The sequence below is a fragment of the Chenopodium quinoa genome, unplaced genomic scaffold (assembly GCF_001683475.1).
Source record: "Chenopodium quinoa cultivar QQ74 unplaced genomic scaffold, ASM168347v1, whole genome shotgun sequence".
NCBI classification, from domain to species: domain Eukaryota; kingdom Viridiplantae; phylum Streptophyta; class Magnoliopsida; order Caryophyllales; family Amaranthaceae; genus Chenopodium; species Chenopodium quinoa.
The window spans coordinates 4,569,035-4,596,119 of record NW_018743331.1 but is presented as its reverse complement, the minus strand read 5'-3'; the positions used below and the strand labels follow the sequence as shown (position 1 = coordinate 4,596,119).

Sequence of the window (27,085 nt, the reverse complement as noted above, 5' to 3'; positions counted from 1 at the left end):
ACTTTACTTAATATTTTTATATTAAATAGTATAAAAGTGTACGAAGTATAATTTTATTTTTAAAATATATGAATGTGGGTATCAGGCGGGTACGAAATGGGGGCGGGGCGGGTATGAAGTGGTTCGGGGAGGGGATGGAGCGAGTACAACCTAAATTCCACGTACCCCCGTCCCATCACCCATGGCGGGTATGGTTTTTATCCCCATCCCCGCCCCACCACCCACCAAACCGAGATCCATCTCCGCCCTACTGACATCCCTATTAAGGACTCGTTCTCTTCACCTGAAACAAGGAAATCTGGTCTAATTTTAATAAGGTCTGATCAGAATTTTTATTATCTGATGTGGTCTGATCTGATTTAATAATTTGACTAAACTTTGACTGTATTTTAATGCTAATCTATAAAGAAAAATATTATCAAAATGAATTTTGTTAGATTTGTCTCATTATGAACTTTTCAAATGTGTAATTTTCATAAATTTTTTTAATACACAATTAACGATATTTAGCAATATATAAATGATAATTAAAAATTCTGATCTGGTCTGATCTGAATATTTCTGGTATGGTCTGGGCTGATCTGAATTTATTTAAGAATAAATAATAAGTACCTGAAATAAGTCGAAGAGAACGTGTCCAAACCAACGTTTAAAAAAAAATTAAAAAAAAAAAAAAAAATTAAAATCTGCATAACCAAAACCCTTCCACTCCCGCTCTTTCCCCTTCAATCATCCTCCCAGTTTCTCTCTCCTCTCTGAAACTGCAGAATCAAACAAAGAAAAATGAGGGAAGAAGAAATAGAGAAGCTAAGAGGAGTAGTGAGAGACTGTGTTAGCAAACACCTCTACTCCTCCGCCATTTTCTTCGCCGATAAAGTCGCCGCCTTTACCTCCGACCCCGCCGATATTTATATGCAAGCTCAAGCTCTCTTCCTCGGCCGCCATTTTCGCCGCGCTTTTCACCTCCTTAATGCCTCTCACGTTGTCCTCCGTGACCTCCGCTTTCGTTACCTCGCCGCCAAATGCCTAGTTCGTACTCTTCTCGCTTTCTTTACCTTTTTTTTTATTTATTTATTTTTTTTATTTTAATTGAGTGTTTTTTTTGTTGTGTTGATTGTTTAGGGTTTTTGTAATTGATTGTATTAGTAAGATTAGTACGTTATGGTCTCGGATTGGTGGTGTAGAGAGAGTCGCAAAGGGCAAATTGATGTGGAGGGGATTTGATACCTGATATGTAAGACTTTGACCAATTAAGTTAGTTGATATCCATAAGTTTGGTCCCTCTCCTTTCCCTTCCTTCCCCCAATCCTTTACCCAAACAAGAGAGTTTGTCCCCCTCCCTTTCTCTTCCTTTCTTTTCCTTTCATTTCCTTCTATCCAAACAAAGTGTGAGGCTTTGTCATTGCTGTCGTTTTGTCGTGTAATCAGAAATGAAATTCACTGGTGCAGTATTGACTGTTCGGTTGGTTGAAATTGAACAAATGGCGGTTCTCAAAAGATTCTATGGTGAAATTGGAGAAACGTTCTTGTTGGAGCTAATTGTGCTCATTCATGGTTGCTTTTGCATATGTAGTTCGGAATCATTGTATTATTAAGTATCTCAAATATGATTGTCGCTAATGATTGGTGTTTTTAGTTTGGAATAACAGCTAAACTAGTGAGCTTTGTTATGTTGAAGAAATGGCTAACCTATAACGCTTAGATGAGCTGATTGATACTATAGGGTCTATTGGCCAAGGGTAGGGATGAAAATTTTAGAAAACAATAATCATAGGTTCAGAACTAAAATGACTAAATTAAGTTTGGGGGATATCCAATGGTGTATACTTAATTTATTTATTAATATTTTGGAAAAGTGAATTTCTTAGTGAGACAATATAATGTTGGATTATATAATCTTTCTCGAAAGGAATATGACTACAAGCATGGCATTGTGGCATTTTCCCGAAAATAATTTGCTTTCAATGATGAATTGTGAGACCTATATAAAAATTGATTCCATGTTGTGCAGAGGACTGGAAGTTAGATGTGTAGGATGTCTTTATATGTTAAATGCAATGCAAATTATATGGAATAGTTCAATGGTTAGTGTCTGATCATGATTCAAGATGCTCTTTAGGGCTATCTGGATCGATGAGCATGATTTATAAAGGGCAGACCTGATGTCCGTTGGGGTACATGTATGACCTTCCTTTAGTTTAATCATTTGACACACAAGTTTGTTAGTTTTCGATTCACCGATGTAAAGAAGATGATGAGGGCTTTGCCTATACTGCATAGCACATTTATTGTAAGCTTAGTCCTATCTGTCTGTCTATCTGGATAGGCTGGTGGGACATCTAACCTAGGCCAAACTCAATAGAATTGCTTGGTAATTATTACACTTTTGGTGCATAATCCAGGAGGAGCTAAAGGAGTGGGATCAATGTTTACAAATGCTAGGAGATGCTAAACTTGATGAACATGGTAATGTAAGCGACACAAAAGACAGAAGTGTTATGTACCTTGACAAGGATGCTCAAGACCATGAAATCAATGTATGTTTTCCCTTTGCAGTGGCTTTCAGTTTTGCATGTAATTGTTGAATATTTTTTTATTGGGAAAATCGGAAATTTTAGATATGAACAATGCTAATAATGTAGCAATCTCAAAAATTAAATGTTTATGAATAATGAATTAAATGAAATCAAGTATACATCGCAACTATTGAAGTTTCATGTTTGCCAACACACACAACTTTGACCATTAAAAAAATGATAAATTGTTGTTTTGAAAATGTACTTCAAAACTTATCATAATATTTCACATAATAGCATATTTTATTATATTATATTATTTATTTTATTTAATTAATTTATGTTTTAGGTTATTTTTATTCAATAGTTTATCCAAAGTTATTGTGGTTAATGTAACAGTCAATTAACGTTTTTAGCTTCAACAAGGCTACAAAATTAAGTTTTTAATACTAGAAGGCTACCATTGATAACCAAAATAAAAAATGGCTACCAATGGAAATAAGCAAAAACAGAGGGTTACCATTGAGAATTTCCCAATGTTTATTGTAGTTAATGGGTTGTGAGGACCATTTCTTTTGTTGGAGAGTGGGGATGTGATTTATTAATTGTTTTCATAGAAATACACCAAAACACGGGGCTTATAACATATGTCAACAAAGGGAAAATAAATAGAATTATGTCAACTAAATATAAATGACCTTATAAGGAAAACATATGAACTATATAGGAACGTATAGACTATTTAAAATAAACATGCCTAAAAGTGACGTGTAAGGTATTTGTGATGGAGGTTGTGTATATGTATATTTTTAAACTTATTTTTGCTAAAATTGTTCAAATAAGCTAAGGAGAAGCTAAAAGGAAAACTGATTCTGATTAAAATTGACTATAAAATTTTTTTATGCAGATATCTGCAGCTATATGTTTTCTCCGAGGTAGAGCATATGAGGCTCTGGAAAATCGTGCTCAAGCACGCCAGTGGTGAGTCTCAGCCTCTTTGTGGTGGTTTTAATTTGTCATCTAATGCTTTGACTTGCACCCTTTGTCTAAAACTCAGTTTTTTTTTCTTTCACTATTTGGGAATATTTGTGTGCGTAAGTAAGGGCTTCTTTGTTTTATCTTTTTTTAACTTATTTTATCTTACTCAAAACATAAGTTCATATAATTTAAATAACAAAAAAACAACAAACAACAATCAAAGCCTTAATCCCATATATAAGCTCATATAAGTTTTAGTTTAGTTCGTAAACATGTTCAAACAAGAGAAGTATTTTCAGAAAATTATTTCAGATAAGTTCAGACAAAATAAGTTCTAATAAGTTTAGACAAAATAATTTAAGTTCAGATAAAATTAAATTACTGTAGATAACTTTAGACAAATTAATATAAGTCCAGACAATATAATTTCAAAAAGCTCATAAAAACTAAACGTGTCCCAAGTCAATGTTGAGTTGCTTTATTCTTGCTATGTCAATTTGTTTCTTTATAAATGACTGTGGTGTCAATCTTGACGATCATTGAATTAGAAGATAATAATATTTATAATGAATGATTTTCTGCTACATTTTAGTGTTACTTTTATTGCATAGTTGTAGTATTATGAAGTTATAACCAATGAGACTTAACAATTCTCCTTTTGTTGTTTATCATAATGCAATAAAGCAAATCAGAAAAGCAGCAAAAGTCGCTGCTCTAACCATTTGTTGCAATTAGCTGCTTGGATGTTAGTAGATATAAAGTATTAGTCACAACCTCATAGGGCACATAATGTAAAAAAATTTAGTTTTACTGACCAAACTGTGTATACAATCCTGTCTTTTCAGGTATATAGCTGCAGTCAAAGCCGATCCTTTGTGTTATGAGGTATGCTTTTGAGACTGGCTGACAAACTTTCCTAGATTGTCTCTTATTTAAAGTTCATAATTTTTCCTTTGTGAAAATCTTATTATTTGAGAAAGACATCATATTACTTTTCTGAATTGGGCCTTTTAGTGATATATATGCAAAGTGGATAAGTTACTTAATCCCTCTGTTTTTAGCCACCTGTCTTTTTGGCATTTGATTATTAATGGTTGTATTTAAATTTTTATTGTGGACTTGTGGTTGGATATATTGCATGAATATCATGGACAAAATCACTAAATGTACAGATCTTACAATTTTTTTTCCCTTGTTTTGTACAGGCATTGGATCGCCTCATTGAAAACCATATGCTTACATGCAGTGAAGGTTGGACAATTTTTATCGTTTATAGCTTAAAAATCTTTTACTTCCCTCTTTCTTTAAGGAGTTATAATGGAGAAGGAAGTTAACAAAATATACCTGATAAAAAATAATATTTTTAATCTCTGTTTGGTGAAAGTATTTGAAACTTGCAAGTTCTTGAAGAAAGATAGATTCTTGGATGGTTTCTTGTAATTATAGTGTGTTAAACCTTAGCTGAAACTCACAAGCCAGTGACAAAATGAAGGATAGTACCTTAACCTCAAAGGGCTAAAATCTGTTGTCAACCTAGGTGAACTCAAAATAGCAAAAAGCTTTCAAGTGTTTGATTTAGCACACATGTAGATATAGCAAGCCAAGGCTTAAATTTACTCAAATCACAAACTGATTGCCGTTTTGTTAGCTGTAGGAATTATTACTTTTTAGAAAGTTAAAATGCCTATGATGTTTTATTGCCTAAAAATTGCCAAAGTTTGGTAGTTGGATGTTGGAAGCTTACTTCCCATGTAAAGTTCTACTTACCTAGGGGGGACTAGGTAAGCAACTTCATCCATTTGGTGAGAGTTAAAACATCATAGGCAATTTCATTTTCTAATTTCTATGTTGCCACCAACCGAACATATAAAACAACCACTTAATTGTTTTAACTTGGTGCTCCCTAACACTCTATACTTACCTAGAAAAATAAATACTACCTCCATTTCATAATGTTCTTAATTTTTACTATTTTCATAAGAATTAAGGCAAGGGGAAGGTGGGGGTGTGTGTGTATGTATGAAAAAGCTGGATAAAGTAAGAGAGTGTAAAAAGGTGGGTGGTTATATGAATAAGGTAGGTAAAGTGGGATAGTGGGTGAAGAGACGTAAGTATGGTGGGGTAGGGGATAAGTTAGTAGAAGGGGTAGCTAAAAAAGGAGTTGATATGTTAAGAACATTATGAAACCGGCAAAATTGGAATATGTTAAGAACATTATGAAACGGAGGTAGTAATATTTTTGGAAAGTAAGTATACTATAGAAAAAAAAGGAAATATGTGAAGGATGCCTTGGAGAGCAAGCATGTGCATCACTTCCACCCTCTAATTCACCACTCCTACAGTCCTACTTGCAACCCAAGTTGCCCTCCCATTAGGTTTCTTGGTTCCTAAGCAAAGCTGAAATTAGCCCTATATTTAAGCTAAGCCCAAATGACTAAACCAAATAACTTTGAAGGTCAAAAGACCCCTTAAACAATTAGTATTATTAATCGACATGTAAAACTTCCACTAGAAGGGTAAGGTTAAGTCACATTTAAAGATGGTAAGGTGCTCGATTTGTATCAATATCCAATTATGGAAATCCCGTAGACATACCCATGTAAGCAAATATACAACAATATACCCAATTATAATATATGTGAACAAATGTTTATTATTTGACATCGGATGTGGAAATCTCCAACAACAAAATTAGGTCAGACATTAAAATCTTATCAACGAAAGGGGGAAAAAACTGTTATATATCAACTCTACTTTCTAGTATGTGTGGCTTGATTTAACTGCCGGAGATTCTACATAAGTGGTATATGTCTGTATACTCCGTGTTTCTCTAGTTAGGCATATTTTGTTATATATAATTAAACTTATCAATGTTTTCTGTTGGAAAATTTGCAGTAGAAAGATTTGAATCCTGTTCTTAGATCTTTTTTTGAGAGATACTACCAGCTAAGCTAGTTTCTTTTAGCAAGCTTAGGGCTGATGACTGATGTAAATCATTGATGATCTTTAAAGTAAAATTCAATTAGGAGTAGATTTTGAAAACTATACTGACTGTTAGCAATTTCCAAATAACATCTTGCCTTGTCATGGAAACCTTTGGATTAGCTTATGTAATATTTTAGTGAAGACAATTTTGCATTTTTCCAATGTCTTATGTCCAACTGTCTCCTTTTTCTTTTTTCTTCAGAATCCTCTCTACTTTCATCATTGCAATTTAGCCATGAAGACGGGTGGCTTTCTTCATTTTATACTTGTCTAATAAAGAAGGTAAGCACCTTTTTTTTGGTGTACAGATAAGTATGAGGACATCTTGTTGGTGGAAATATCTGGTTTGGTGCCTCCTTATTTCTTATTTTAAGTATTGAAAATCCTTTTCTTTGAAAAACAGTCATATATATAGAGGAATAAAAAATAAAATAAACTCTATCCATATTGCTTTTCTAATAGCAATTCATGTTGAAAATGGGCAATTCATGTTGAAAATGGGCAGCAATTAATGCATGAACAACATTTGTGAAAGAAGAATATAGATTGATTTTGTCATATTTATCAATATTATTGAAACTGTATAATTTTTTTTTTTTCATGTCCTTGATTAGTTTTATTCGTATGTATGTGTTTAGCAAGATAAAGAGAATGTTGTAGAAGCTATGTTTGATGATGTTGAGAAGGAAAATGCCTGCAGTCCTTCATCAGATTCATCCTTTAATGGAACTTTGAAGAATAACACTGACTTGTTGGCCTGTAAAGCTGAATATTACCATCAATGCGGTGAATATCAGAAATGTTTCGAACTAACTTCATTGTGAGTTTCTAAATGTTTTATATGACGTGTTCCTTTATAGCTAACTCTATTCAGACTAGGCTGAAGTTTCTCGTCTTATATTTTAATCCATTCAGATTGCTTGAAAAAGATCCCTTCCATCTGAAGTGTACTTTGGTACATCTAGCTGCTGCCATGGAACTCGGCCAGTCAAATGAGCTCTATATTATGGCTTGCAATTTGGTCAAAGATCATCCTCAAAAGTGAGACATTTTCTCTAGTCCCTAATGGTTATTTAGGGTATAATTATATCTGCTTTGTTAATAACGCACCTCTGAATGTTTGCTACTTTACATTACGTGCTCCTCTTGTGCTTGTAATGATGTTTATCTTACTTCATTCAACTAATATGAGTACATGACCCAGTGGATCAATTCAGTAATTATTGATTTGTGAGGATTTTTGTCCAGAAAAAGTGAAATCCTATATTGTATCCATTAATCCATATATACTCTTGGTACAATTGTTAGAATAGATTGTTGGCTTGGGGGGGTGGGGGTTCAAACTTCTGTTCCAACTTTTGGTTTGCTTTGACCATATTTTAGCCTCCCTTATGCATGTATTGCATGCTTTATTGTTTAAGCCACCTTAATATACCTTTGTTTCATAGTACTCTTACCATTTGATGTTTGCAAAAGAATTAAGGCAAGAGAGTGTGTAAAAATGTAGGTTGATGTAAGAAAAATGTGGACAAGGTAAGAGAGAGCGTAAAAAGGTGGATAAAGTAAGAGAGTGAGTGGAAAGGTGTAAATATTGTAAGGCTAGAAGGGTAAGAAAGTAAAAGGGGTTTGCCAAAAATAGAATAAAGTAGATATGCTATGAACATTATGAAATGGACAAAAACAGATTATGTTGAGAAAATTATGAAATGGGGGTAGTATTTATAGATTTTCTGTTCTAGCTCTCTTCTATGGAAATTGTTTCTAACAATTTACATAAGGTTTGAAGTTACCTAAACTGCAGTGCCAAAAGTTCATGGATGAAGTTGCTTTACTAAATTTACATTGATGCTTGTATTCCTTTTGAATATGTATAAATTATACTAGTCTTCTCTGAACATCAATTTCTTTAAGAGCTGACCAATGATAATATGGCGTTGCTTATTTTCTTAGCTCTTTCCATGATGTCTTTTCACTGATTTATTATCATCTGCAATTTTGTTTTTGGATGAAAAGCACTATTGATACTGTGGTACAGTTGCTCTCTTGATTAGAAACTGCATATCGAACTCTCCCACCTGATGATTTTTCCAAACAATAGGGCTTCTCACTTTCTCCATCATAATAATAGAATAGTGAGAGGATCCCAACATTTTTTGTCCTCTGAGTTGCTCAAAGCCTCAAAGTTGAAAGGCTCCTCCTACTAGACACAATATTGTGACTTGTGAGGGGATTTCATAATGCATTCCTTCCCTCTAATTTGTTGGAAGCTGAAGTGTACCTTTTGCATAATAATAGCACTTGTTTCTAAGGAAGTTGCAGAAGTGCTGCAACTTAGTGGTCATCATTCTCTAGAATCTTTGATTTTATTCCTTTTTTTTTCCGTAAACATCTCTTCTTACACATTTATTTTGTTTTGGAAATATCTGAATCAGACTCTATGGAATGATCATGTCATAGGCGGAGCTAGAAATTTCAAGCCGGGAGGACAAATGGACATTGTATAATTTTACAAAAATGTAGAAAAAATATTCTTGACAGATAGATAGTTTTTATTATACAAAATATTTGTTCATACAATCCAAAAAAGATGAAAAAATATATATAAATCAGACACTTGTCTATGAGGGAAGTCATTCATGCATTTTTGGTTGGCAAGGTTTATTTTAGAATATAAACTATTCTCACTGCATTTCTTTGATTTGGAGAATAATTTATTTTGCTCATTCTTTTTTTCTCGGATCATGAGGAAGAAGTTATTTTACCTCCGTTTTCCTAAGTCTTACTCCCCTTTTCGTTTTCATTCGTTTTTCTAAGTTTTACTCACTTTTACTTTATTTCTTTTATGACAACTTTTTTTTTTCAGTTTTTATCATCCACACCTCTACTTTGTGGGGCCAATTTTATTTAATAAATCACTTACTCCCTATCTCTCTCCTCTTTATTACAAAAGTACCCATATGTAAGGTCCCTATTTTTACTTTTCCTTGATTTACGTAGCTATAGTAACTAACTTAGCAAAACGGAGGTAGTACATCATAATATCAATTCTTCCTTCTCTGGTGGTAGATTACTAGTACTTGAACCATTTATTTCCATATTATTTTCTTAAGTTTGGGGGAAACTAAATGAAGACAATCATATCCTTGGGATTTCATTCTCTTAAATATAAATTGTTGAAGATCGGGTATTTTGTCCCGTTGTCTTGGATTTGTTTGAATTAAGTGAACATTTGACATGTTGTAATTAAATTGAAAAATATAAACCAATAATTCAATTATCATATCATATAATCAAAATTATTAAACAATTTGACACAAGTAAAAAATTAACAATCGAACAACCCTAATTTTTTCATAAAATAATAAATTCTATAATTCTATACAAAACAAGTGTGTGATTCAAATTTTTTTCAAAACAGCTCAAGTAATCCAAAGTTCTAAACTACATATATCAATCAATTAATAATCAAAGCCTTCATCCCATAAGTAGGTTTGGGTACATGAACCAAAAGTGTTTATTCTGTATAGTCATCCACAAAAATCTTTCCTCCTTCATCCCTTACAAATATACATGTAAGATATTAACAAGCAAATATCTTCCTCCTCCATCCCTTACGAATATACGTGTAAAATATTAACAAGCAAACAATTACAAATTGGAATTTAAACAATAAAACTTTAAAAAAAAAATGAATTTTTTTTAGTTTATTTTATTTTATTTTATGAAAAAACTTGGAAGAGAGGGTGATTGTTTGAGAGTGACATGAGTGCTTTGGGGAATGAGGAAAATATGGTGTTGGATAGGGTGGTGTGGAGAGAAAATTCATGTCAACAACGTGTCTTGATTTTATATTTACTTTCTAAATTTATTTTCTTATTTAGTTTTATTATTTTATCCCACTAATGTTTTATGAGTTGTATTGTTTTCCTTTGCTAAAGTTTTCTCAAACCTTTATGTTTTTTTTTACTCCAATGTTTTAGCTACTCCTGTAAAACTTTCTTGAATTTTATTCTTGGTTCTCCTTTAAAACTCCCTTAATTTTTCTTGGATGCTCTTTCATTTGCTCACTTTACTCACCTTTTTTTCAAACTCTTTCAAATGATTATCTTGTTATGTCACTTCCTTTATATTGTACGGTCCTTTATGACAAATCATGTTAGCTGACCCTAAATCATTTTGGGACTAAGGCTTTGTTGTTGTTGTTGTTGTTGTTGTGGGGCTCCGCCTCTGGATCGTGTCCCCCTCTCCCTTTGCCCCTGGATCATGTCTTAATTCATTGGCATCAATTTTATTTTTGGTTCTTGGGGCTCTGTGCTCCATTTTGTCAGGAAAAGCCTTTTTTTTTCTATTTTTTTAATATATTTCTATTCCTGTTTTGATTTTTTTTTCTCTTTTCTCCAGGCCTCTGTCATGGTTTGCTGTAGGATGTTACTATTACTGCATAAGAAAGTATGACCAATCACGCCGGTATTTCAGGTATTACTTTCTTTGGCAACATTTTTAATATCAAATTATGAATCTGCAATCCATGCAATACAGTAAGAACATAAGGAGGCTAAGATCCATAAACAATGTGGATGATATTTGATTACTGGTGGGAGTTGGGAAATTTTTTTAATTTGTTGTACTTGCAACTTATTATTCAGGACTTATGCTTTTATGTCTACTTTGTATTTCTTGCTTGAATGACTGATCCTGTTTCTCAAAGCTTTGTTTTGTGCCTTTTGTTTTTCTCTAAGCTATTCCTCAGATGTTCAGATATTTTATCTGGTTCTTGCTAGGTCACCTAAGTTTCCCATCTCTTTGTTTTAAGATGGTCTGCACTTTCAGATTATGTGCCAAAGCCATTGTCCTCTATGAGCTAGAAGAGATATTTGGTGAAAGTTTATTTACATTTCTTACATATGAAGATACTTCCTGGTGCATTTGTTTCATTGCCAATACCTTATTGAATCATCAAAGTGAAGAGTAAATTTTTCCTTGCAATTCTCTAATTTCAAAATATGCCAAATTTTTTTGTTATTGTATTTGTAGATAGATATAAAAAAGATTCATAAACTGCACACCAACATTCGTAAACGCATTCATATAATATTATTGAATAAGTAAATAGACAGTAGTATGCTAGTATCTTTTTTTATCCCTGACTTCAAGGTACTTTTTGATGCAATTATATAAAAGATGATGAGATGTACCACTATAATTAAAGCCTCCTCAGCATAATATTATGTAGTTGAATATTATTGGAAATTTGTAAACATCAGCTTTACAAAAATGCTGTAAAAGTACTGGTAGTATGCTGGGTTAGTGTTTAAGTTTTACACATACACTTATTATTGTATGCTTGATTGTCTTGCTTTTGATGGGCATACCCCTATTTTGTTAGTGTGCTTGATTTTATTGCAGCAGCAATCTTGATGGCCATACCCGTTAATTATGCCTGACTGTGCTAAGCTCTGCCAACATATACTAACTATTGGTAATATTAAATGATAGGATATATTGATCGATGGTTAGGAGAAGCGGTGGTTGCCCATTTGTACCAGTTATAGCTATATTGGTGGTATTTTGGTATTACTGGCTTAACTGGTAGCCCTTGGCCCCTTGCAGCTGTTAAAGCTATAGGCATCAAGAAAAAAAGCTATAGGCATCAAGAATAAAAGTTATAAAACAGAGGTTAATCTCTGTAGGTGGATAATCATCACCATCCTTTCAAACATGAGTTACTTTTAACAGCTTTAGGGGCACAAATTTAAATGAAATTTAGGATAGGTTTGAAGCAAACATTATATGAAAGGGTTAGTGAAGGGAAGGGGGGGGGGGAGTTAACAAGGTAACTAGTTAATGGAAGGGTAAAAAGGAGTAAGTTAAACCAAGGATAACTAGGGAAATGTAATTATATATCATTTAAAGAATATTGGTTTGAATTTAGTACGTACAAATTTAAGTGGTTGTTCCTTGTGCTAAGCTTGATAATTAATCTTTATGTTATAGGTTTCATCACGTTTTCATTTCTAGTAGGGAAAGTGTTAACCTGGGAAAAACGTGTTTTATTCACTTATATGCTTGGCTTATGTGCAAGATAAAGTTTTGAAAATCAAGCTTGTCTGTTTACAGGGAGAGGCTCGTGTTAATGGCAAAGATAAAGCCAATTAAAATGTTGAATAAGATATACATCACTATGTGGGTTAGGGCTACTGATTCTGTATGTAATCTTTCATTTGATTCTGTGCCTTTTATGTAGGAGATCAGCATATCTCCCTTGGTCTATGTATCAAAGAGGGACTTATGGGAATCTGACTTTCATTCCAGCAGTTATTGTTAAATATGCGAAACAATTAACTTCTCAAGACTATTTTTTTAGAACTTCTGAATATTCACATCATGGACTGGATCCATGTCATGTAAATGGAAATAGGGAATGTTTACCTTGCTGCCACAAACTTGTATTGTTTCTGGAATTGATTCTTTTAACTTAACTTTGTATGACATGAGACTACTGAAATATAATCTCGTACCTTCTATGTTTCAATTTTCTATAGCAAAGCAACAAGTCTAGAAGGAACATTTTTATCTTCTTGGATTGGTCAAGGGAATGCATATGCTGCTTTAGAAGAAGGTGATCAAGCAATGTTGGCTTACCGCACTGCTGCTCGTTTGTTTCCTGGGTAATTTTTATGGTCTTATCTAGTCAAGAATTTTTTTTCCCCCCCTTATGTGTTCTTTGTCCTCAGCTAACTGCTATTATAGCACTTTTATTCGTGGAATGTGATATGACTTCATAATTTTATTGTACTCACTGTGGACTGAGCATTTTATTTTGACTTTAACTTTTCAATTACTTGTACCCCTGTTGAATTTAATTTGGTTTGAATATTGTCAATGTTATTTAGTTTTGTCACCAAAGTATGTATCTCACTCATTGAGAAGATGGTCATTTGTATTGCCAACAAAGCCATGTATAACTGTGGTTCTTATAATTTCTTACTATTAGTTGTCCAGCTATATATTAGGTGTTATTACTACAGATACTTTAAGGGTCTTACACTTAATTTTTCTGTTAGCTGTTGTCAAAACCTGCCTTTGGTTGCCCTTGCTTTGGCTCTGTATTGTAATTTTTATTTTATTTTTTTAATATTTTATTTTTAATATATTTTTTTTTCATCTTGTCAATGAATTTTATTTGGAACTATAAAAGTTGCTTTGCAAGCCTTATATGTCTTTTTAAGTTTTCTTATCACCATGTATTTGACTATTTTCCCTGAAATTATCTTCTTACAGGTGTCATTTACCAACCTTGTATATTGGCATGGAATACATGCGAACACACAGCTTCAAACTTGCAGAGCAGGTGAGCCACCATATATTGGCAGTAAAGTAGTTTTAAATTTCATGTGATGCATGAGAGGCTAGTATTCTAGTTCTATGTCTTTGTTGCAAAGTACAATAGCCAGTTATTTCCGTGGCAATCTTGAAGAGAAAGGTTTGGTGAGTTTGGGAGAATAAATTTTAGCTACATAAGTTTGGGCTTAAAGTAAAGCAGCATTATAGGTGAGAGTAACAGAAAGATTTAGGAGACTTACAACCAATAATATTAAATTAAGTAACCTTAAACATTATCTAGGTCGGTTAAATTTCCCCTTGTTTTTCATTTGGCCTTGGCTTTGTGTTTCTAGCTGTTTAAAATTTATTTGATTCAACAGTCACGATTCTGCTATCAGATTGATTGATGGTATCAAACCTTTCTGTCAAGATGTTTTGGCTCAAGTATTGGCATTTGGCTTGTTCATTGTGTAAAATTTTGTTTTTATTGTTTGCTAAGATAAAAAGAGAAGGGAATCCATTCGATGCAATATCTTACTAACTCTTAAGTCCTAACTTATACCTTGAGTGGTGTTAATTGTTATTTTAGTGTATAACATGGCACCAAAGATGCTAGTCAAGTGGAGTGTGCCATATGGACATTCTGCAGAAGAATTATTATAAATATAGATTCCAATTTACAAGGGTAAATATGATGGATGCCAAATAACTGGATCATAGAACTGTTGATAAAACTCTTTTTAGCTTACTAAACCAACTAGGAGTTTAAGATAATTTGAAAAAGGATTACACTATTAGAGCTTAACTTTTGATTGCTTATCCTAAAGGTTTCAGTTAGTAACCATCTCCTCCAACCCCAAGCCATTTTTTTATAGAAAAATCTCGGGTACACTGTTTCCTATTCCTCCTATTAAAGGCACACGACTCATATGTGGAAGACCGAACATTCTCCTAGGTTTCGTATTTACTCCCATATACTTCTTCCGTTTCATTCTAGTTACAAAACTTTTACTTTTTAGGTCAAAATCAAAAATCTTTTACCATATATGATCATCAACATATAATATTATACATTGTTATTTTTCATGTAGGATCTTATTAGATCTTAGATCCGCCTTAATGTGTATTTGTAAGATATTTATTTTTATGATTTTACTATCTCTGTTGTTTATCAAACTTCTCATTTCTCACAAAATGCCTATTTCCCAATAACTTTCTGATTTCTCATTTTGGGTTGGATTTATGAAGTAAAATTTTGTTCTTAATCCTCTTATCTCCCCACCTTTGGCCCTCAATAACTCTCACTTTCTCTAAAAAATACTAAACTATACCTACTACTTTTAGTCACCTATAATCAACAAAATTCCACTACATTTTCTCTCCTAAAAGAGTTCAACCCAAATTTGATGTTTAAAGGGGTGCAAAGGGAGTGATACTTAAACAAAGAAATCAGGTTGTCCTTGGAGAGTAAGCATCACTGCAACACTATGAAAATGCAAATAATTTTGAAGCCTTAATATGAAATGAGGAATCCTTACAAGAGGTTCTGATTAGCAAATTTCACGATTAGGTATCATCTTTAATTCTTCACATACCAGAAAGGAATTCAACAATGATGATGCACCATTAGACGTGAGCGGAAATGTGAGCCCGTGGATGAATCATAGACTAGAATAAAAATCCATGTTTATAGCTAACCAGTTTGCATAGCAAGATGAGATAAATTATCTATGTTTGTTTGATATAAATTTTGTAATTAATAATTCTGTGGATGTACTACAAAGTTCAATTTGTTCTGTCTATTTTCTTCTAAATTAATTACAAAATTCTTTTGTTGGGTAAGGCGTAAATGAATTTTTACCACTTAATTTAGACAAAATTAAAAGATCAGTCTGCTGACTAAGTGCTCCTTGTGAGCTAATTGTTGTACGCCTTATTAGGTTTAAAGCGTTATATGGATCATGGGTGAGAACTTAATTTCTCCCTGTCTTTGCGTCCTTGGATTGCTCTTGAATATTTAGCTTAAATTTTGAACTTCTCAAGTTATTGTTATTATGCTCTGGACATGAAGGGCTCTGGGAAGATGTCCTTTGTGTTCAGCCTCTTTCAAGGAAGTTAATTAGATTTTTTCCCAAAAGGTCCACTTCTTCCCATTGAATGTGTATAGTCTGTTAGATTTCTTGTTCCATGTTCATCTCATTGTTTAATTATGCACTCTTATCTGTCGTTTTTATCAACCCCCATTGATTGATAAAAAATTTTCTCAATAGTTTTTGTCCTGTACTCTGTAGATTTAAACTGATTTTTTTCTTACAGTTCTTTTTGCAGGCCCAAACAATATGCTCTTCTGATCCTCTGGTGTATAATGAATTGGGTGTTGTTGCATATCACATGAAGGAGTAAGTTATCCCCCCCCCCCCCCCCCCCCCCCCCCCCCCCCCCCCCCCCCCCCCCCTCTTTCTTTTTAAGTGATGTTTTGGTTCTTTCTCTAATGGTTTTTGTTAAATCTGGCAATAAATATAAAAGCTGTCCACTTACGCATTTGTTAATACTGAGACTTGTATAGTGAATGGTGATTGTGCTTTCTCTGAATCTATTTGATCAATCTTATGTTTTCTTCTGTAGAAGGTGCAGCATAAATGCATAATAATGTACTACCTGGCTACCTCCAAAAGTTCTTTACACTTTTACTTTATTCCAATTTTGGCAACATATTTCCAATCTCTCATACTTTTTCCAAATTCCAACATTTTCTTAAACCACCCACCTTTTGTACTCTTACCTTTACCACCTTTTTCTTACCTTCACCCACCTTTTTACACTCTATCCTACTCTATCCACCTTTTTTTTACACTCACTCTCTCACCAGTTACATTACTTGTGTGCAAAAAGTAACCGCAAAAAACTTTCGGGAACAAAGGTAGTACATAGAACTGGTAAGGTTCCTTTACTGCATAGGTGTACAGGAACAGTATTTCCCAGTAAAACCCGTTTATAGTTGATCTGCTTGATCAAGCAGTCATATCTATTGCAGTTGGTCCGCATAATGTCTTACACTCTAGTTAATCACCCTGCACTTTTGTCTTAGCTGCTACCAATCATCTTTTAGACTGCCGTCTAAAATTTAACACAGTGATTTAGGAATTGTGAGAGCTTTATTATGGTGAAGGTTACATAAGTGAAATAAGCTCTCTTTGAGCATATTTTCCCTTCTCTTTGTAATTGTTTTTTTTTATTGTGAATTCGGTCTTGATCATGGACTAGAAGGCAACATCAGCACAGTAGTGCAGTTATGCTTATGATTATGATATATATGAAATGCCAAAAATTAGGTCAAGAATAGATTGAGAGCCAAGTTAGTGGAGGGTGGACATTTGGAAATATTCAATCAATCAATCAATCTCTCAGAGTGTTCCCGCACATCCACCTTAATATGCGCATTTCCGTAACCTTCATCTTTTTAATGTGCTCCTTCTTAGAAGCCCAACATTCTGTACTATAGAACAACACTGGTCTTACGACAGTCCTATAGAATTTTCCCTTCAACTGTAATGGAATGCTTTGGTCACATAACACTCCCGTGGCCGCTCTCCACTTAAGCCACCCCGACTTAATCCTGTGGGCCACGTCTTGATCAATGTCACCATTTCCATCCAAACTCACCACATCATCGCTTGTCCCTCCTCTGAGCACCAAAGCGGCGTACCAACTATTCCGTCTTACTCCGACTTAGCTTAAACCCTCTACATTCCAACCTTTGCCTCAATTGCTCCAATTTGTCATTAACCCCATCTCTAGTTTCATCCACCAAAACGATATCATCCGTAAACAACATATACCATGCAACCTCATCTTGAATTGGTCTGGTTACTTCATCTATAACTGTTGCAAAAAGAAAAGGGCTTAATGCAGACTCTTGATGCAATCCAATTGTAATATGGAAATCTTTTGTTAACCCTCCACATGTCCTCACGTTTGTTGATACGTCCTGACAGGTTCACGTACCTTCGTGGGATACCTTTCTTCAACATTGCCCACTAAAGTACCTCTCTTGGCAGTTGGCACCTTGTCATGTGCCTTCTCTAAATCAATAAAGACCTAAGATCCTTCTTCTTTACCTTTTAAAACTCCATTATTTGTCTTATTAAATGGATTGCTTCCATAGCAGATCTACCAGGTATAAAACCAAATTAGTTATCCGAATGCTTGTGTAAGCCCTCAACCTAGGTTCAATCACTCTTTGCCACAACTTCATAGTGTGGCTCATAAGGTTGATCCCTCGATACTTAGAACAATCTTGAGTGTCTCCTTTGTTTTTATAAAGCGGGACCAAGGTGCTCTTCCTTCAATCTTGCGGGATCCTTGTAGCCCTCTATATTTTGTTAAAGAGGTCTGTCAATACTATTCTTACCCAAACACCTCCACACCTCTATCGGTATACCATCATGGCCAATCGCCTTCTTAGGCTTCATCTTCTTCAGTGCAATCTCCACCTTTACTCTCCTAATCCTCCGCACATACTCCATGTTGATTTCTTCATCACTGATAGAGGTATCTCCTGTTACAACTCCATGGCTTCCATTAAACAATTCATCGAAGTACCCCTTCCACCTATCCTTGATGTCCTCATCTTGTACTAGAACAATTTGGTTCTTATCTTTGACACACTTTACCATGCCAATATCTTTCCTTGCCTCTTGTCTTCTCTTCGACATCTTATAAATCATCTTTTCTCTTTCCTTGGAGTCAAGCTTTTCATGGACAATGAATAATGGTTTGGTTGGAGGGATACTATGGTCAGTCACTAATTTTTTCAAATGCTTACTCATCAAGACCTAAACAGCAATATTTTTTAAGGCAAAGTATTAACAAAGTGTGACTTGAAAGAGCTAATTCCCTATTGAGTTTTTTAAGAGTTGAGATTCATTAACCTGACAATTGAAATGTCTTGTTAGTATTGAATTTTATATATTGCTAATGTTATTATGAAAAAAGATATTGGTATATAAAAGCCAATCATGATTTATATAGCAGTTTGGTAACCAGAACAAGATAAGGAAATTGAAATGACACAAGGAATCCCTAGCACTTGTAGAATCAGACTATTAACTGTAGCTGGTAGCAAAGAAATACTGAAACACGCCTGAATCTCCAAAACCAAAGGTACCTAGCAGGAACCCCCCCCCCCCCCCCCTCTCCAAACAATTTTCATCAAGGAACCATCCATTTTAAGTAAACTATGGTTTAGTTTAAGGCTTCACTACTTGAACTTGGCTGACAATGACTGTACCGTATGTTCACTTAGTAGGAGACATGATCCTTCAAATAGGGTGCATGAAAGAAGGGATTATCTAACTTTCCAACCTTGTTCTACTTTAATAAACGATGGTCAATTGCGATACCAGATGACCCTAAGGTTTAATAGAATGAGTGGGGTCAAAAGAATTAAAAAAAAGAAAAGGGAAACATAGATCATTTTCCATAGAGAGAATGAATTAGATACATGGCCTTAGTAAACATGGGATTTTCTTTTTTAGCTTTTAAGTATTAACCTCACTCATTCTCTCTATTTTCTTTGGAAAGGTACTAATCACGTGATGAGTCTGGTAACTTCGTAACTATTAGGAAATAAAATCATTTTTCTAACTTCTCACATACACGCAAACACTTCATTTTATCTTTAACAAGGAATGGAGATACTTTAGTTTTCACGCACTAAAAATTATTGAATTTTATTTTTTGATAGAAAAATTAAATAAATAAAGGCTGTATATTTAATTTAAAATTTCCTTTTGAAAAACATTTTTAAAAATAAAGATTCTTAAAAATAAAGACTTTCACCATGTCCAAAAGTCGGACAGAGTCCCCATGTTTAGAAATTTCAGGATTGACGTATCCATGGTTCGAAAATGTGGTTTCGGTCGCGATCGTGGAAACGGTCGCGCTGATTATGTAACGGAATTGATGCGTTGATCGCGGATCGTATCGCTGTTGTCGCGTAAGAAGTTAAAATATATTTATGTTTTAAACTCTGTATTTTACAATGATTTTTCTCATGAATTTTAAATATCTTATATTCTTATACAAATATACTGCTGTATTTCCCTTTTTACTACTCAGTATTCATATACTCTTTATATTTTAGAATTAAAATATATATATATATATATATATATATATATATATATATATATATTTGGTTGTTGTGGGGCTTGGGAAGCAAATTAGTACTCCCTCCGTCACATAACTAGAAGCCTATTTCCCGTTTTCACGGAAATTAAGAAAGTTGGAGATTCCTTAAAACACATGATTGAGAAGTACAAATATGTGTGTGGGGTTAGAGAGAGATACAGTGAAAGAAAATGGAAGTTGGTAATAATTGATGAGATGGAGAGAGAAAGTGTTGGAAAATGATGTAAAAACGCAAAAAAATAAAAGAAAAATGATGACAACTCATCGAAAAGAGTGGAATATTGTCAAAAAGTACATTCTTTAAATAGAGATAGGCATATATTTTTACCCCAAAAAGGAATATAGGCTTCTACTTATGTGACTGAGGGAGTGATTGAAAAAAGGGACAAAGAAGGGGTGGCGGTCACGTGGGATGTGAGATAAGAAAAAAGCAAAAGGAAAGAGAATGGGTGGGGTTCGGTCAACTTCAAAAGAGGTATAACCAGCTGTAACCGACTCAACCCCATTTTATTAAAAAGATTTCTTTTTTATTCGGTAGAGAAAACTCCTCGACTTTTATGGAGATTTGAGAACCACTTGTTGGAAAATGTCTAGAGAGCTTAAATTCGGTGTTTTTTCTTCGGTTTTTTGCTGGTAATGTTTGATGCGGCAGAATTTCAGTTCAAAACGGCCATATCGGCCGAAATCGCGGGGTGTTGTAAAGCGGGTAAATATCTTAACGGTAACTTCGAAATCCATTACATCTTGGCCGATTCGCGATGTAACGGTCGAGTTTTTGAACCATGGACGTATCAGACACTCAGATCCGTACCAGTATCGTATCCTATTATTTAAGTCCATGTAAGGCCCTGTTTAGTTCACCTTATTCTTAATGAACCAAATTATTTTTGCTGAAATAAAATTATTTTTGTTGAAGTTAAATTATTTTTACTGAATTGAAATTAATTTTATTGAAGTGAAATTATTTTTATTGATTTTCTATTATATTTCTTTTATAATGGTACTAATTTTTACCGAACTGAAATTATTTTTACTGAATTGAATTTAATTTTACTGAATTGAATTTAATTTTACTGAAGTGAAATTATTTTTACAACATATATATATATACATGTAGGATGAAGTGAACGAGCCTAACACAGGTTGGGTTCTAATATTATAGGTCTCTTTTAGATGGCATAAACACACTTGTTTATGATTAGAATGTTTATGCTAAAGGTAGACCCTTCTACCTTGTGCTATAAGAGTTTGACTCTTAATGTAATAAAAGCTTGGAGTAGTTGGGTTTTTGTATTATTGGTTTCTTAAAAAGGGACATAGTCACACTTGGTTGTGGTGAGAATGTTAATGCTAAAGGTAATTTTTTTTTTTTTTACCTTGTGTCTTGAAAACGTATTTTATCATCATATATGTATATATATAATCTTGGCCGAAATTGATGTACTATAAAGGATCTAGAATGTGCCCGTACTAATGCATGGATATACTTGCAAAGGAAAACATTGTTGAAAGTAATAATGTGTTGTTTTTAAAAATTGTGTATTTATAATGATGTTTATGCTTATTATGCTATTATTTGTTTCCTATTGTTGTCTATGTGCTTTTGTTTATCATCAATGTGCTTCTATAACAATGTATGTGCTTTTATTTTAATGTTATGTGCTTTTGTTCAATATGTTTGTGTTTCTTTTTTACTGTAATAGATTAATATTAAAACTGCTTTTTAAAAAAAAAAAAAAAAAAAGAAATATATTAAAACTAACCTGTGCAACCAGGTGTATGTTCCAATACGCTACCCCTGTGCAACCCAGGTTTTTGGTACATTTCTTGTGATAAAAGCACATGTGTATTGAACAAAAGCACATAACATTATAATAAAAACACTATTATTATTATGAAAGAACATTGATAATAAATAAAAGCACATAGACAACTACTCCCTCCGTCCCTTTTTAATGTGCCTGTATTATTTTTTTGGTGAATGTTGTGTCTGTTATTAAAAATAGCACATAATCATTACTTTTTATTTTCCCATACAAAATACACATATATCCAAATAATCATTACTTACTTTTTATCTTTCCCTTACAAAATTCTTTACTTTTTATGATTCCCTTACAATATTCTCTACTTTTATCTTTCCCATACAATATTTCTCTATTACCTCTATTCGCCATAATTATCGTATTTTTTGAGAAATAGGCACATCAAAAAGTGACGGAGGGGGTAGAAAGGAATGTAGCATAAAGAGCATAAACATCTTTATAAAGGCGCATAACATTTTTAAAAAAATAAATAAAATGCACATTATATGATTATAAAAGCACATTAGGTTGTTTTACTAGGTTGCATGTAGATTTACATGCAACTGAGTGTAGCTTCTCCCAGCAAGCATTGAGCAAAGTTTTTTGCTTTGTTAGGAATACGAACCTAACAAGCCGGGGAATAACCTAGAATTGTTGTTTACTTGAATTGTAATAGTACCAGAACCTATCCTAATGTTGTCTTTATGATGATAATAGTTAACATGATATTGGTTAACAGTTATCACTCGTGTTCTTACCCATGTCCTGCACGATTAGGCTTTTTTTTTTGGGATTTTTTACTTGTAGTAGTTTCTTTTATTTATTTATTTTTTTATGTCTGGAATACTGTTCAGATTATGTTAGCATGGTATTAAATCATTGCCGCATCTCCGCATCACGAAGCTACAAAGAATTTTGAGCTTACCACAACCAACATGTTAGGCCGCAATAGCCACTTTCCACCCGCATTGCATGCGAATGTGGTTACGTGACTGTTATAGTTAGGCCCTGGTCATTTCACCTTAAAAAAAATAATATTCAGTAAAATAATTTCAATTCAGTAAAAATAATTTCAGATCAGCAAAAATGATTTCAGTTCGGTAAAAATCGGCAACTTCAAAGACGAAATATAACAAAGAATCAGTATAAATAATTTCTATTCAACAAAAATAATTTCAGTTCAGCAAAAATAATTTCAGTTCAGTAAAATTAATTTCAGTTACGTAAAAATAATTTAAGTTCGGCAAAAATAATTTCAATTCAGTAAAAATAAACTCACTTTAACAAAAATAAGGTGAAGTGAACGGGGCCTTACAATGAATGTGGCTGCATCCAAGATTTAAAACTATGTGTGTTAGTGTACGATTTTTTTGTATCTTGAACTAGTTTCTGTGTTTTCACCTCTGATTTGCTTTAGAATTCATGGTTAGATTTTTATTTTAGATTTGTTTACTTATTGCACTTGGTGTATTAGCATGATGAATAGGGAAAGACTAGACTTCCTCAATATGCTTTCAAAACTTCAGTATATATGTTTTCTTAGGGTTTTATCTATCCTCATTTTTTAATTGCAGCTTCTATGCAATTTCAGGTACAAAAAAGCAGTTCGGTGGTTTGAGAAAACATTGGCGAATATCCCAGCATCCATGAACGCAACATGGGAACCCACTATTGTCAATCTTGCGCATGCATATAGGAAATTAAAGTATGTTCATTCTTATAGTTAATTATATTTGCGATGCAGGTGTTGAGTTTTTACATAGTCCCTGTTTTTTTTTTTTTTTTTTTTTTTTTTTTTTGTTTTTTTTTTTCCGTTTGTAAATATTCTATAGGAACTTAGTCTGATTCCATATTACTTTATCTTTACGGAATTCAGTTCATCTTAATTTATGCCCATCTGTCCCGTATGTGCTCTAATTTTCTTGTATCTTCTGGTTGTATCTTCAGAATACATTATTAGGTTTTCAATTCCCTGCTACTTGCATTTTTTAAGGTGTTTGTTGCCATAAGTCCCCATAACCTTTATGCTCGTGTAATGAGCATTTAGTGGGAACTGGCAAGTGAAGAAAGTGAGTACCCCCTTGAAAACCTCAAAAAAAAAATGAGGATTTACTTATTTAAGTCCTCTCGGCTCCCTTTTGCTTAAACTTCTTGAATGTATTAGTAAATTGACTGCATTTGATTTGTGTTTGATGTTATGCGGTTTCATATTGCAAATATACAAGAAGTCTGCCTAATTTACTATGCAATGAGACCCATGGCTTCATGGTATTTTTTTTGTTATTATTTTTCAGGATATATCCTGAGGCTATCAAATATTATGAGAAAGCACTAAATTTATCTACCAAGAGTTTAAGTACTTATTCAGGTCTTGCTTACACTTATCATTTGAAGGTGTGTATTGTTCAAATCTATATTCTTATGGGTTTGATCTGAATGAGCCAATGTCATGTTTTAGCATTTGTAATTAGACATCCTTTCCAATAACTCTAGTTTGATATCTGAAGTTTCCCTATTCTCTCTCTCTCTCTCTCTCAGGTTTGATCTGAATGAGCCAATGTCATGTTTTAGCATTTGTAATTAGACATCCTTTTCAATAACTCTAGTTTGATATCCGAAGTTTCCCTATTCTCTCTCTCTCTCTCTCTGGTTTGATCTGAATGAGCCAATGTCATGTTTTAGCATTTGTAATTAGACATCCTTTCCAGTAACTCTAGTTTTGCTTCCCCTTCTCCCTACCGGCTACCCCCAACCAAGGAATAGAAAGTACAGCCTCAAGATGTCTACTTTATTTGTTCATCAGCGATAATTTAGCATGCCTGTACACTTTGTAGTTTAGGAATATGCAGGGATCATTGGCCTTCGAATTGAGTATGCTAATGAACGTAAAAAATAAATGTTTTTTCTATGCTGTAAATAAGGCTAGAATGATTATAAAACTGCTTTCCCCTTGCGATGTCTACTTGAATTGTTCATCAGCAATAGTTTAGCATGCATGTTCTTCACATATAGTATAGGATTATGCAAGAATCATTGGCCTTAGGAGCGTGCAAGTGAGCATGCTAATGAACTAGACTCTGCACTTGTTTATTTGGGTATCTATCTTTCATCAAGAAACAAGGCTACTAGACTGATTATAAGACTGCTTCTAGTCTCTCAGTGATTTACTTCAGTCATTCTATTTGGACACATAGCATCCTAGAAATGACAGTACGGACACTTTGGTAATGTTAACAATCTGTTGTTTCAATGTTTCACGCAGGGAGATTATAGTGCTGCCATTACACATTATCACAAGGTAAATTTGTGTTTCATGTTTGTCTTTTGTCTGAATTATTGCCGCAAAATAATGTATATCAATCTCTTCTGCATGAGGAGAATTTGGATCACGTTGGCTTGTTCAATATCAAACAGCAACATTTCAATATGAACATCTTGTGTGTCTTTCTTTTGTTGTCTCTCTCCCCCATTGCCTTTTGTTTTGTGAATTCTTTAGCAAATAATTTCACATCTTCTCAACAGGCATTGTGGCTGAAGCCAGACGATCAGTTTTGTACAGAAATGTTAACTCTAGCACTTGCGGAGGAGAGCCGTTGTGATCCTGACTCTATTCCAGGATTGATCTCCTAGTACAGAGTATCCTTTTAGTTGTAAGTTGTGTAGTCTTAGAAACAATTCATTCTTATATACACAAAATGTATCAATATTGTGTTTAAAAGCTATGTTAACATCATTCCAAAATCTGAATCACTTATAGCTATTGACAAAATTTGACACTGGAGATTAGAGTTTCAAAGTACTGTGGAGGTTGAGATGTTCTTCTCGCACAATTAGAGGTGTCAAACCCACATCCGATCTGATATGAAATCGACCTGAAAATATCCGATTCAAATTTTGACTTGTGTGAACACAATAATTTAGGAGGTAGACCCAATCGATCAGTTTGATAAACTTGGACAAGTTTATCAAGGATTAAAATTGTCATTTTCGCAATAAAGTGAAGGGTACATTTGTAAATTCATCCTCTTTCTTCTTCCTTCATCTCCTTCTTCCTCCTCTGAACACCATCAAAACCACCGCCATCTTCTTCCTTCATCTCCTCCCTCCTTCGATCCACAACCAGAAACTGACCACCACCTTCATCTTCTAACTATGAGCCGACCAGTGACCACCATCTTCATCTTCCTTGTGAACCAACACTGACATTAAAGGTGGTTTCGCTGTCGAATTAAACAAAAACCCTAAGGAAAATAGAGTAATTTAGGGCATGGTTAATCCTTCAAGGGTAGGTGAGCTTTCTCTCCTCCATAGCTTTCTCCATTGAAGATGAGCTGTCACTTCTTGATGAATTAGATGTGAGCTTTCTCTATTAATGGAAGCAAACATAACAAAATTATGTACAGAAGTTGCTAGGTGTATTGTTGCACGAATATCAAAGCAAGTTATTTACCTAATTGCCACAAGATAAAAAGTTTATCTTGGTGATAAATTTGGAATTCATTATAATTTAGCATGATTCGACTTTAAAAATTGACTCGACCTCACTAAAGCCGATCCAAACATCTAAATTGACACCTTTACGCACAATAACATATTGCATTGTACTTTATTCGTGAGGTAGTAATCTCAAAAGCGTTAGAGAATTTGGGACGTGTATAATGTCAGACTAAGAAGTGAGAACTTCTAAAGTCTTGAGTTATAGCACCTGTAATCTAAAGTGGATGTATTAGAAGTTTAGACTTTAGAACACTAGTTGTAAATAGGGCCAAAAATATCAGTACCGAGTGGCGTGAGATTTTTTTTTTTTTTTTTTTTTTTTTTTTTTTGACATACGGTGGCGTGAGTTCGTAGCAACGTAGGTATAGGCAATTATAGCGGCTACTTTGTAAAGTTTCACTGATAAATAATTTCTGGCCTATTTCTTGATTACAAATGCAGTGTACGAGGTACAAGACTACAACTATATTTTACTTCCTCTGTCTTACTATACTTTTCTCAATTATGAAAATTTCACGTGAGTGAATTAAGAAAATTGAAATATGGTGTGCAACTTCTATTTTACATTTGTAATTGTATTTTTATTAATCCATTTTTTTAATTGTTATGTTTTGATTTTTGTGGACAACTATTATAAAATTACACTATTATAAAGATAATTAACATATTATGTTAGATATTGTTAGATTCATTTTGAAATGACTTTTCAAATTTCTTTTTTTATAGTTTTTTTCACATTTAATTTTATTATTCATGATCAAAGATTTTCAATGAAAACTGTAAAATAAA

At 33.5% G+C, this 27,085-nt stretch overlaps 1 protein-coding gene across 2 annotated transcripts; it reads left to right on the top strand.

Annotated features, from left to right (window-relative positions):
- Positions 1 to 469: 469 nt before the first annotated feature.
- Positions 470 to 25,548, top strand: LOC110737806 (anaphase-promoting complex subunit 6-like). 2 transcript variants are annotated; one of them, XM_021918151.1, is made up of 16 exons: positions 475 to 1,029; positions 2,403 to 2,537; positions 3,424 to 3,497; positions 4,340 to 4,379; positions 4,700 to 4,745; positions 6,682 to 6,761; positions 7,118 to 7,299; positions 7,395 to 7,520; positions 10,881 to 10,955; positions 13,022 to 13,147; positions 13,761 to 13,830; positions 16,119 to 16,201; positions 23,391 to 23,504; positions 24,094 to 24,193; positions 25,062 to 25,097; positions 25,322 to 25,548. In XM_021918151.1, exons 1-16 carry the CDS (start codon positions 784 to 786, stop codon positions 25,427 to 25,429), a joined length of 1,641 nt encoding a protein of 546 aa, XP_021773843.1. In that variant the 5' UTR covers positions 475 to 783; the 3' UTR covers positions 25,430 to 25,548. The 2 variants fall into 2 exon arrangements, with proteins under 2 accessions (XP_021773844.1, XP_021773843.1); XM_021918152.1 differs by lacking the exon at positions 24,094 to 24,193 and having other exon boundaries at positions 470 to 1,029.
- The last annotated feature ends 1,537 nt before the right edge of the window (positions 25,549 to 27,085 follow it).

What these genes read in the sequence shown, in the direction of transcription:
- LOC110737806 (XM_021918151.1), top strand. Translation starts at nt 784, where the DNA reads ATGAGGGAAGAAGAAATAGAGAAGCTAAGAGGAGTAGTGAGAGACTGT. An exon ending in GCTGCTCGTTTGTTTCCTGG is followed by an intron (nt 13,148 to 13,760) that starts GTAATTTTTATG and finishes ATCTTCTTACAG; the next exon opens with GTGTCATTTACCAACCTTGT. An exon ending in CCATTACACATTATCACAAG is followed by an intron (nt 25,098 to 25,321) that starts GTAAATTTGTGT and finishes TCTTCTCAACAG; the next exon opens with GCATTGTGGCTGAAGCCAGA.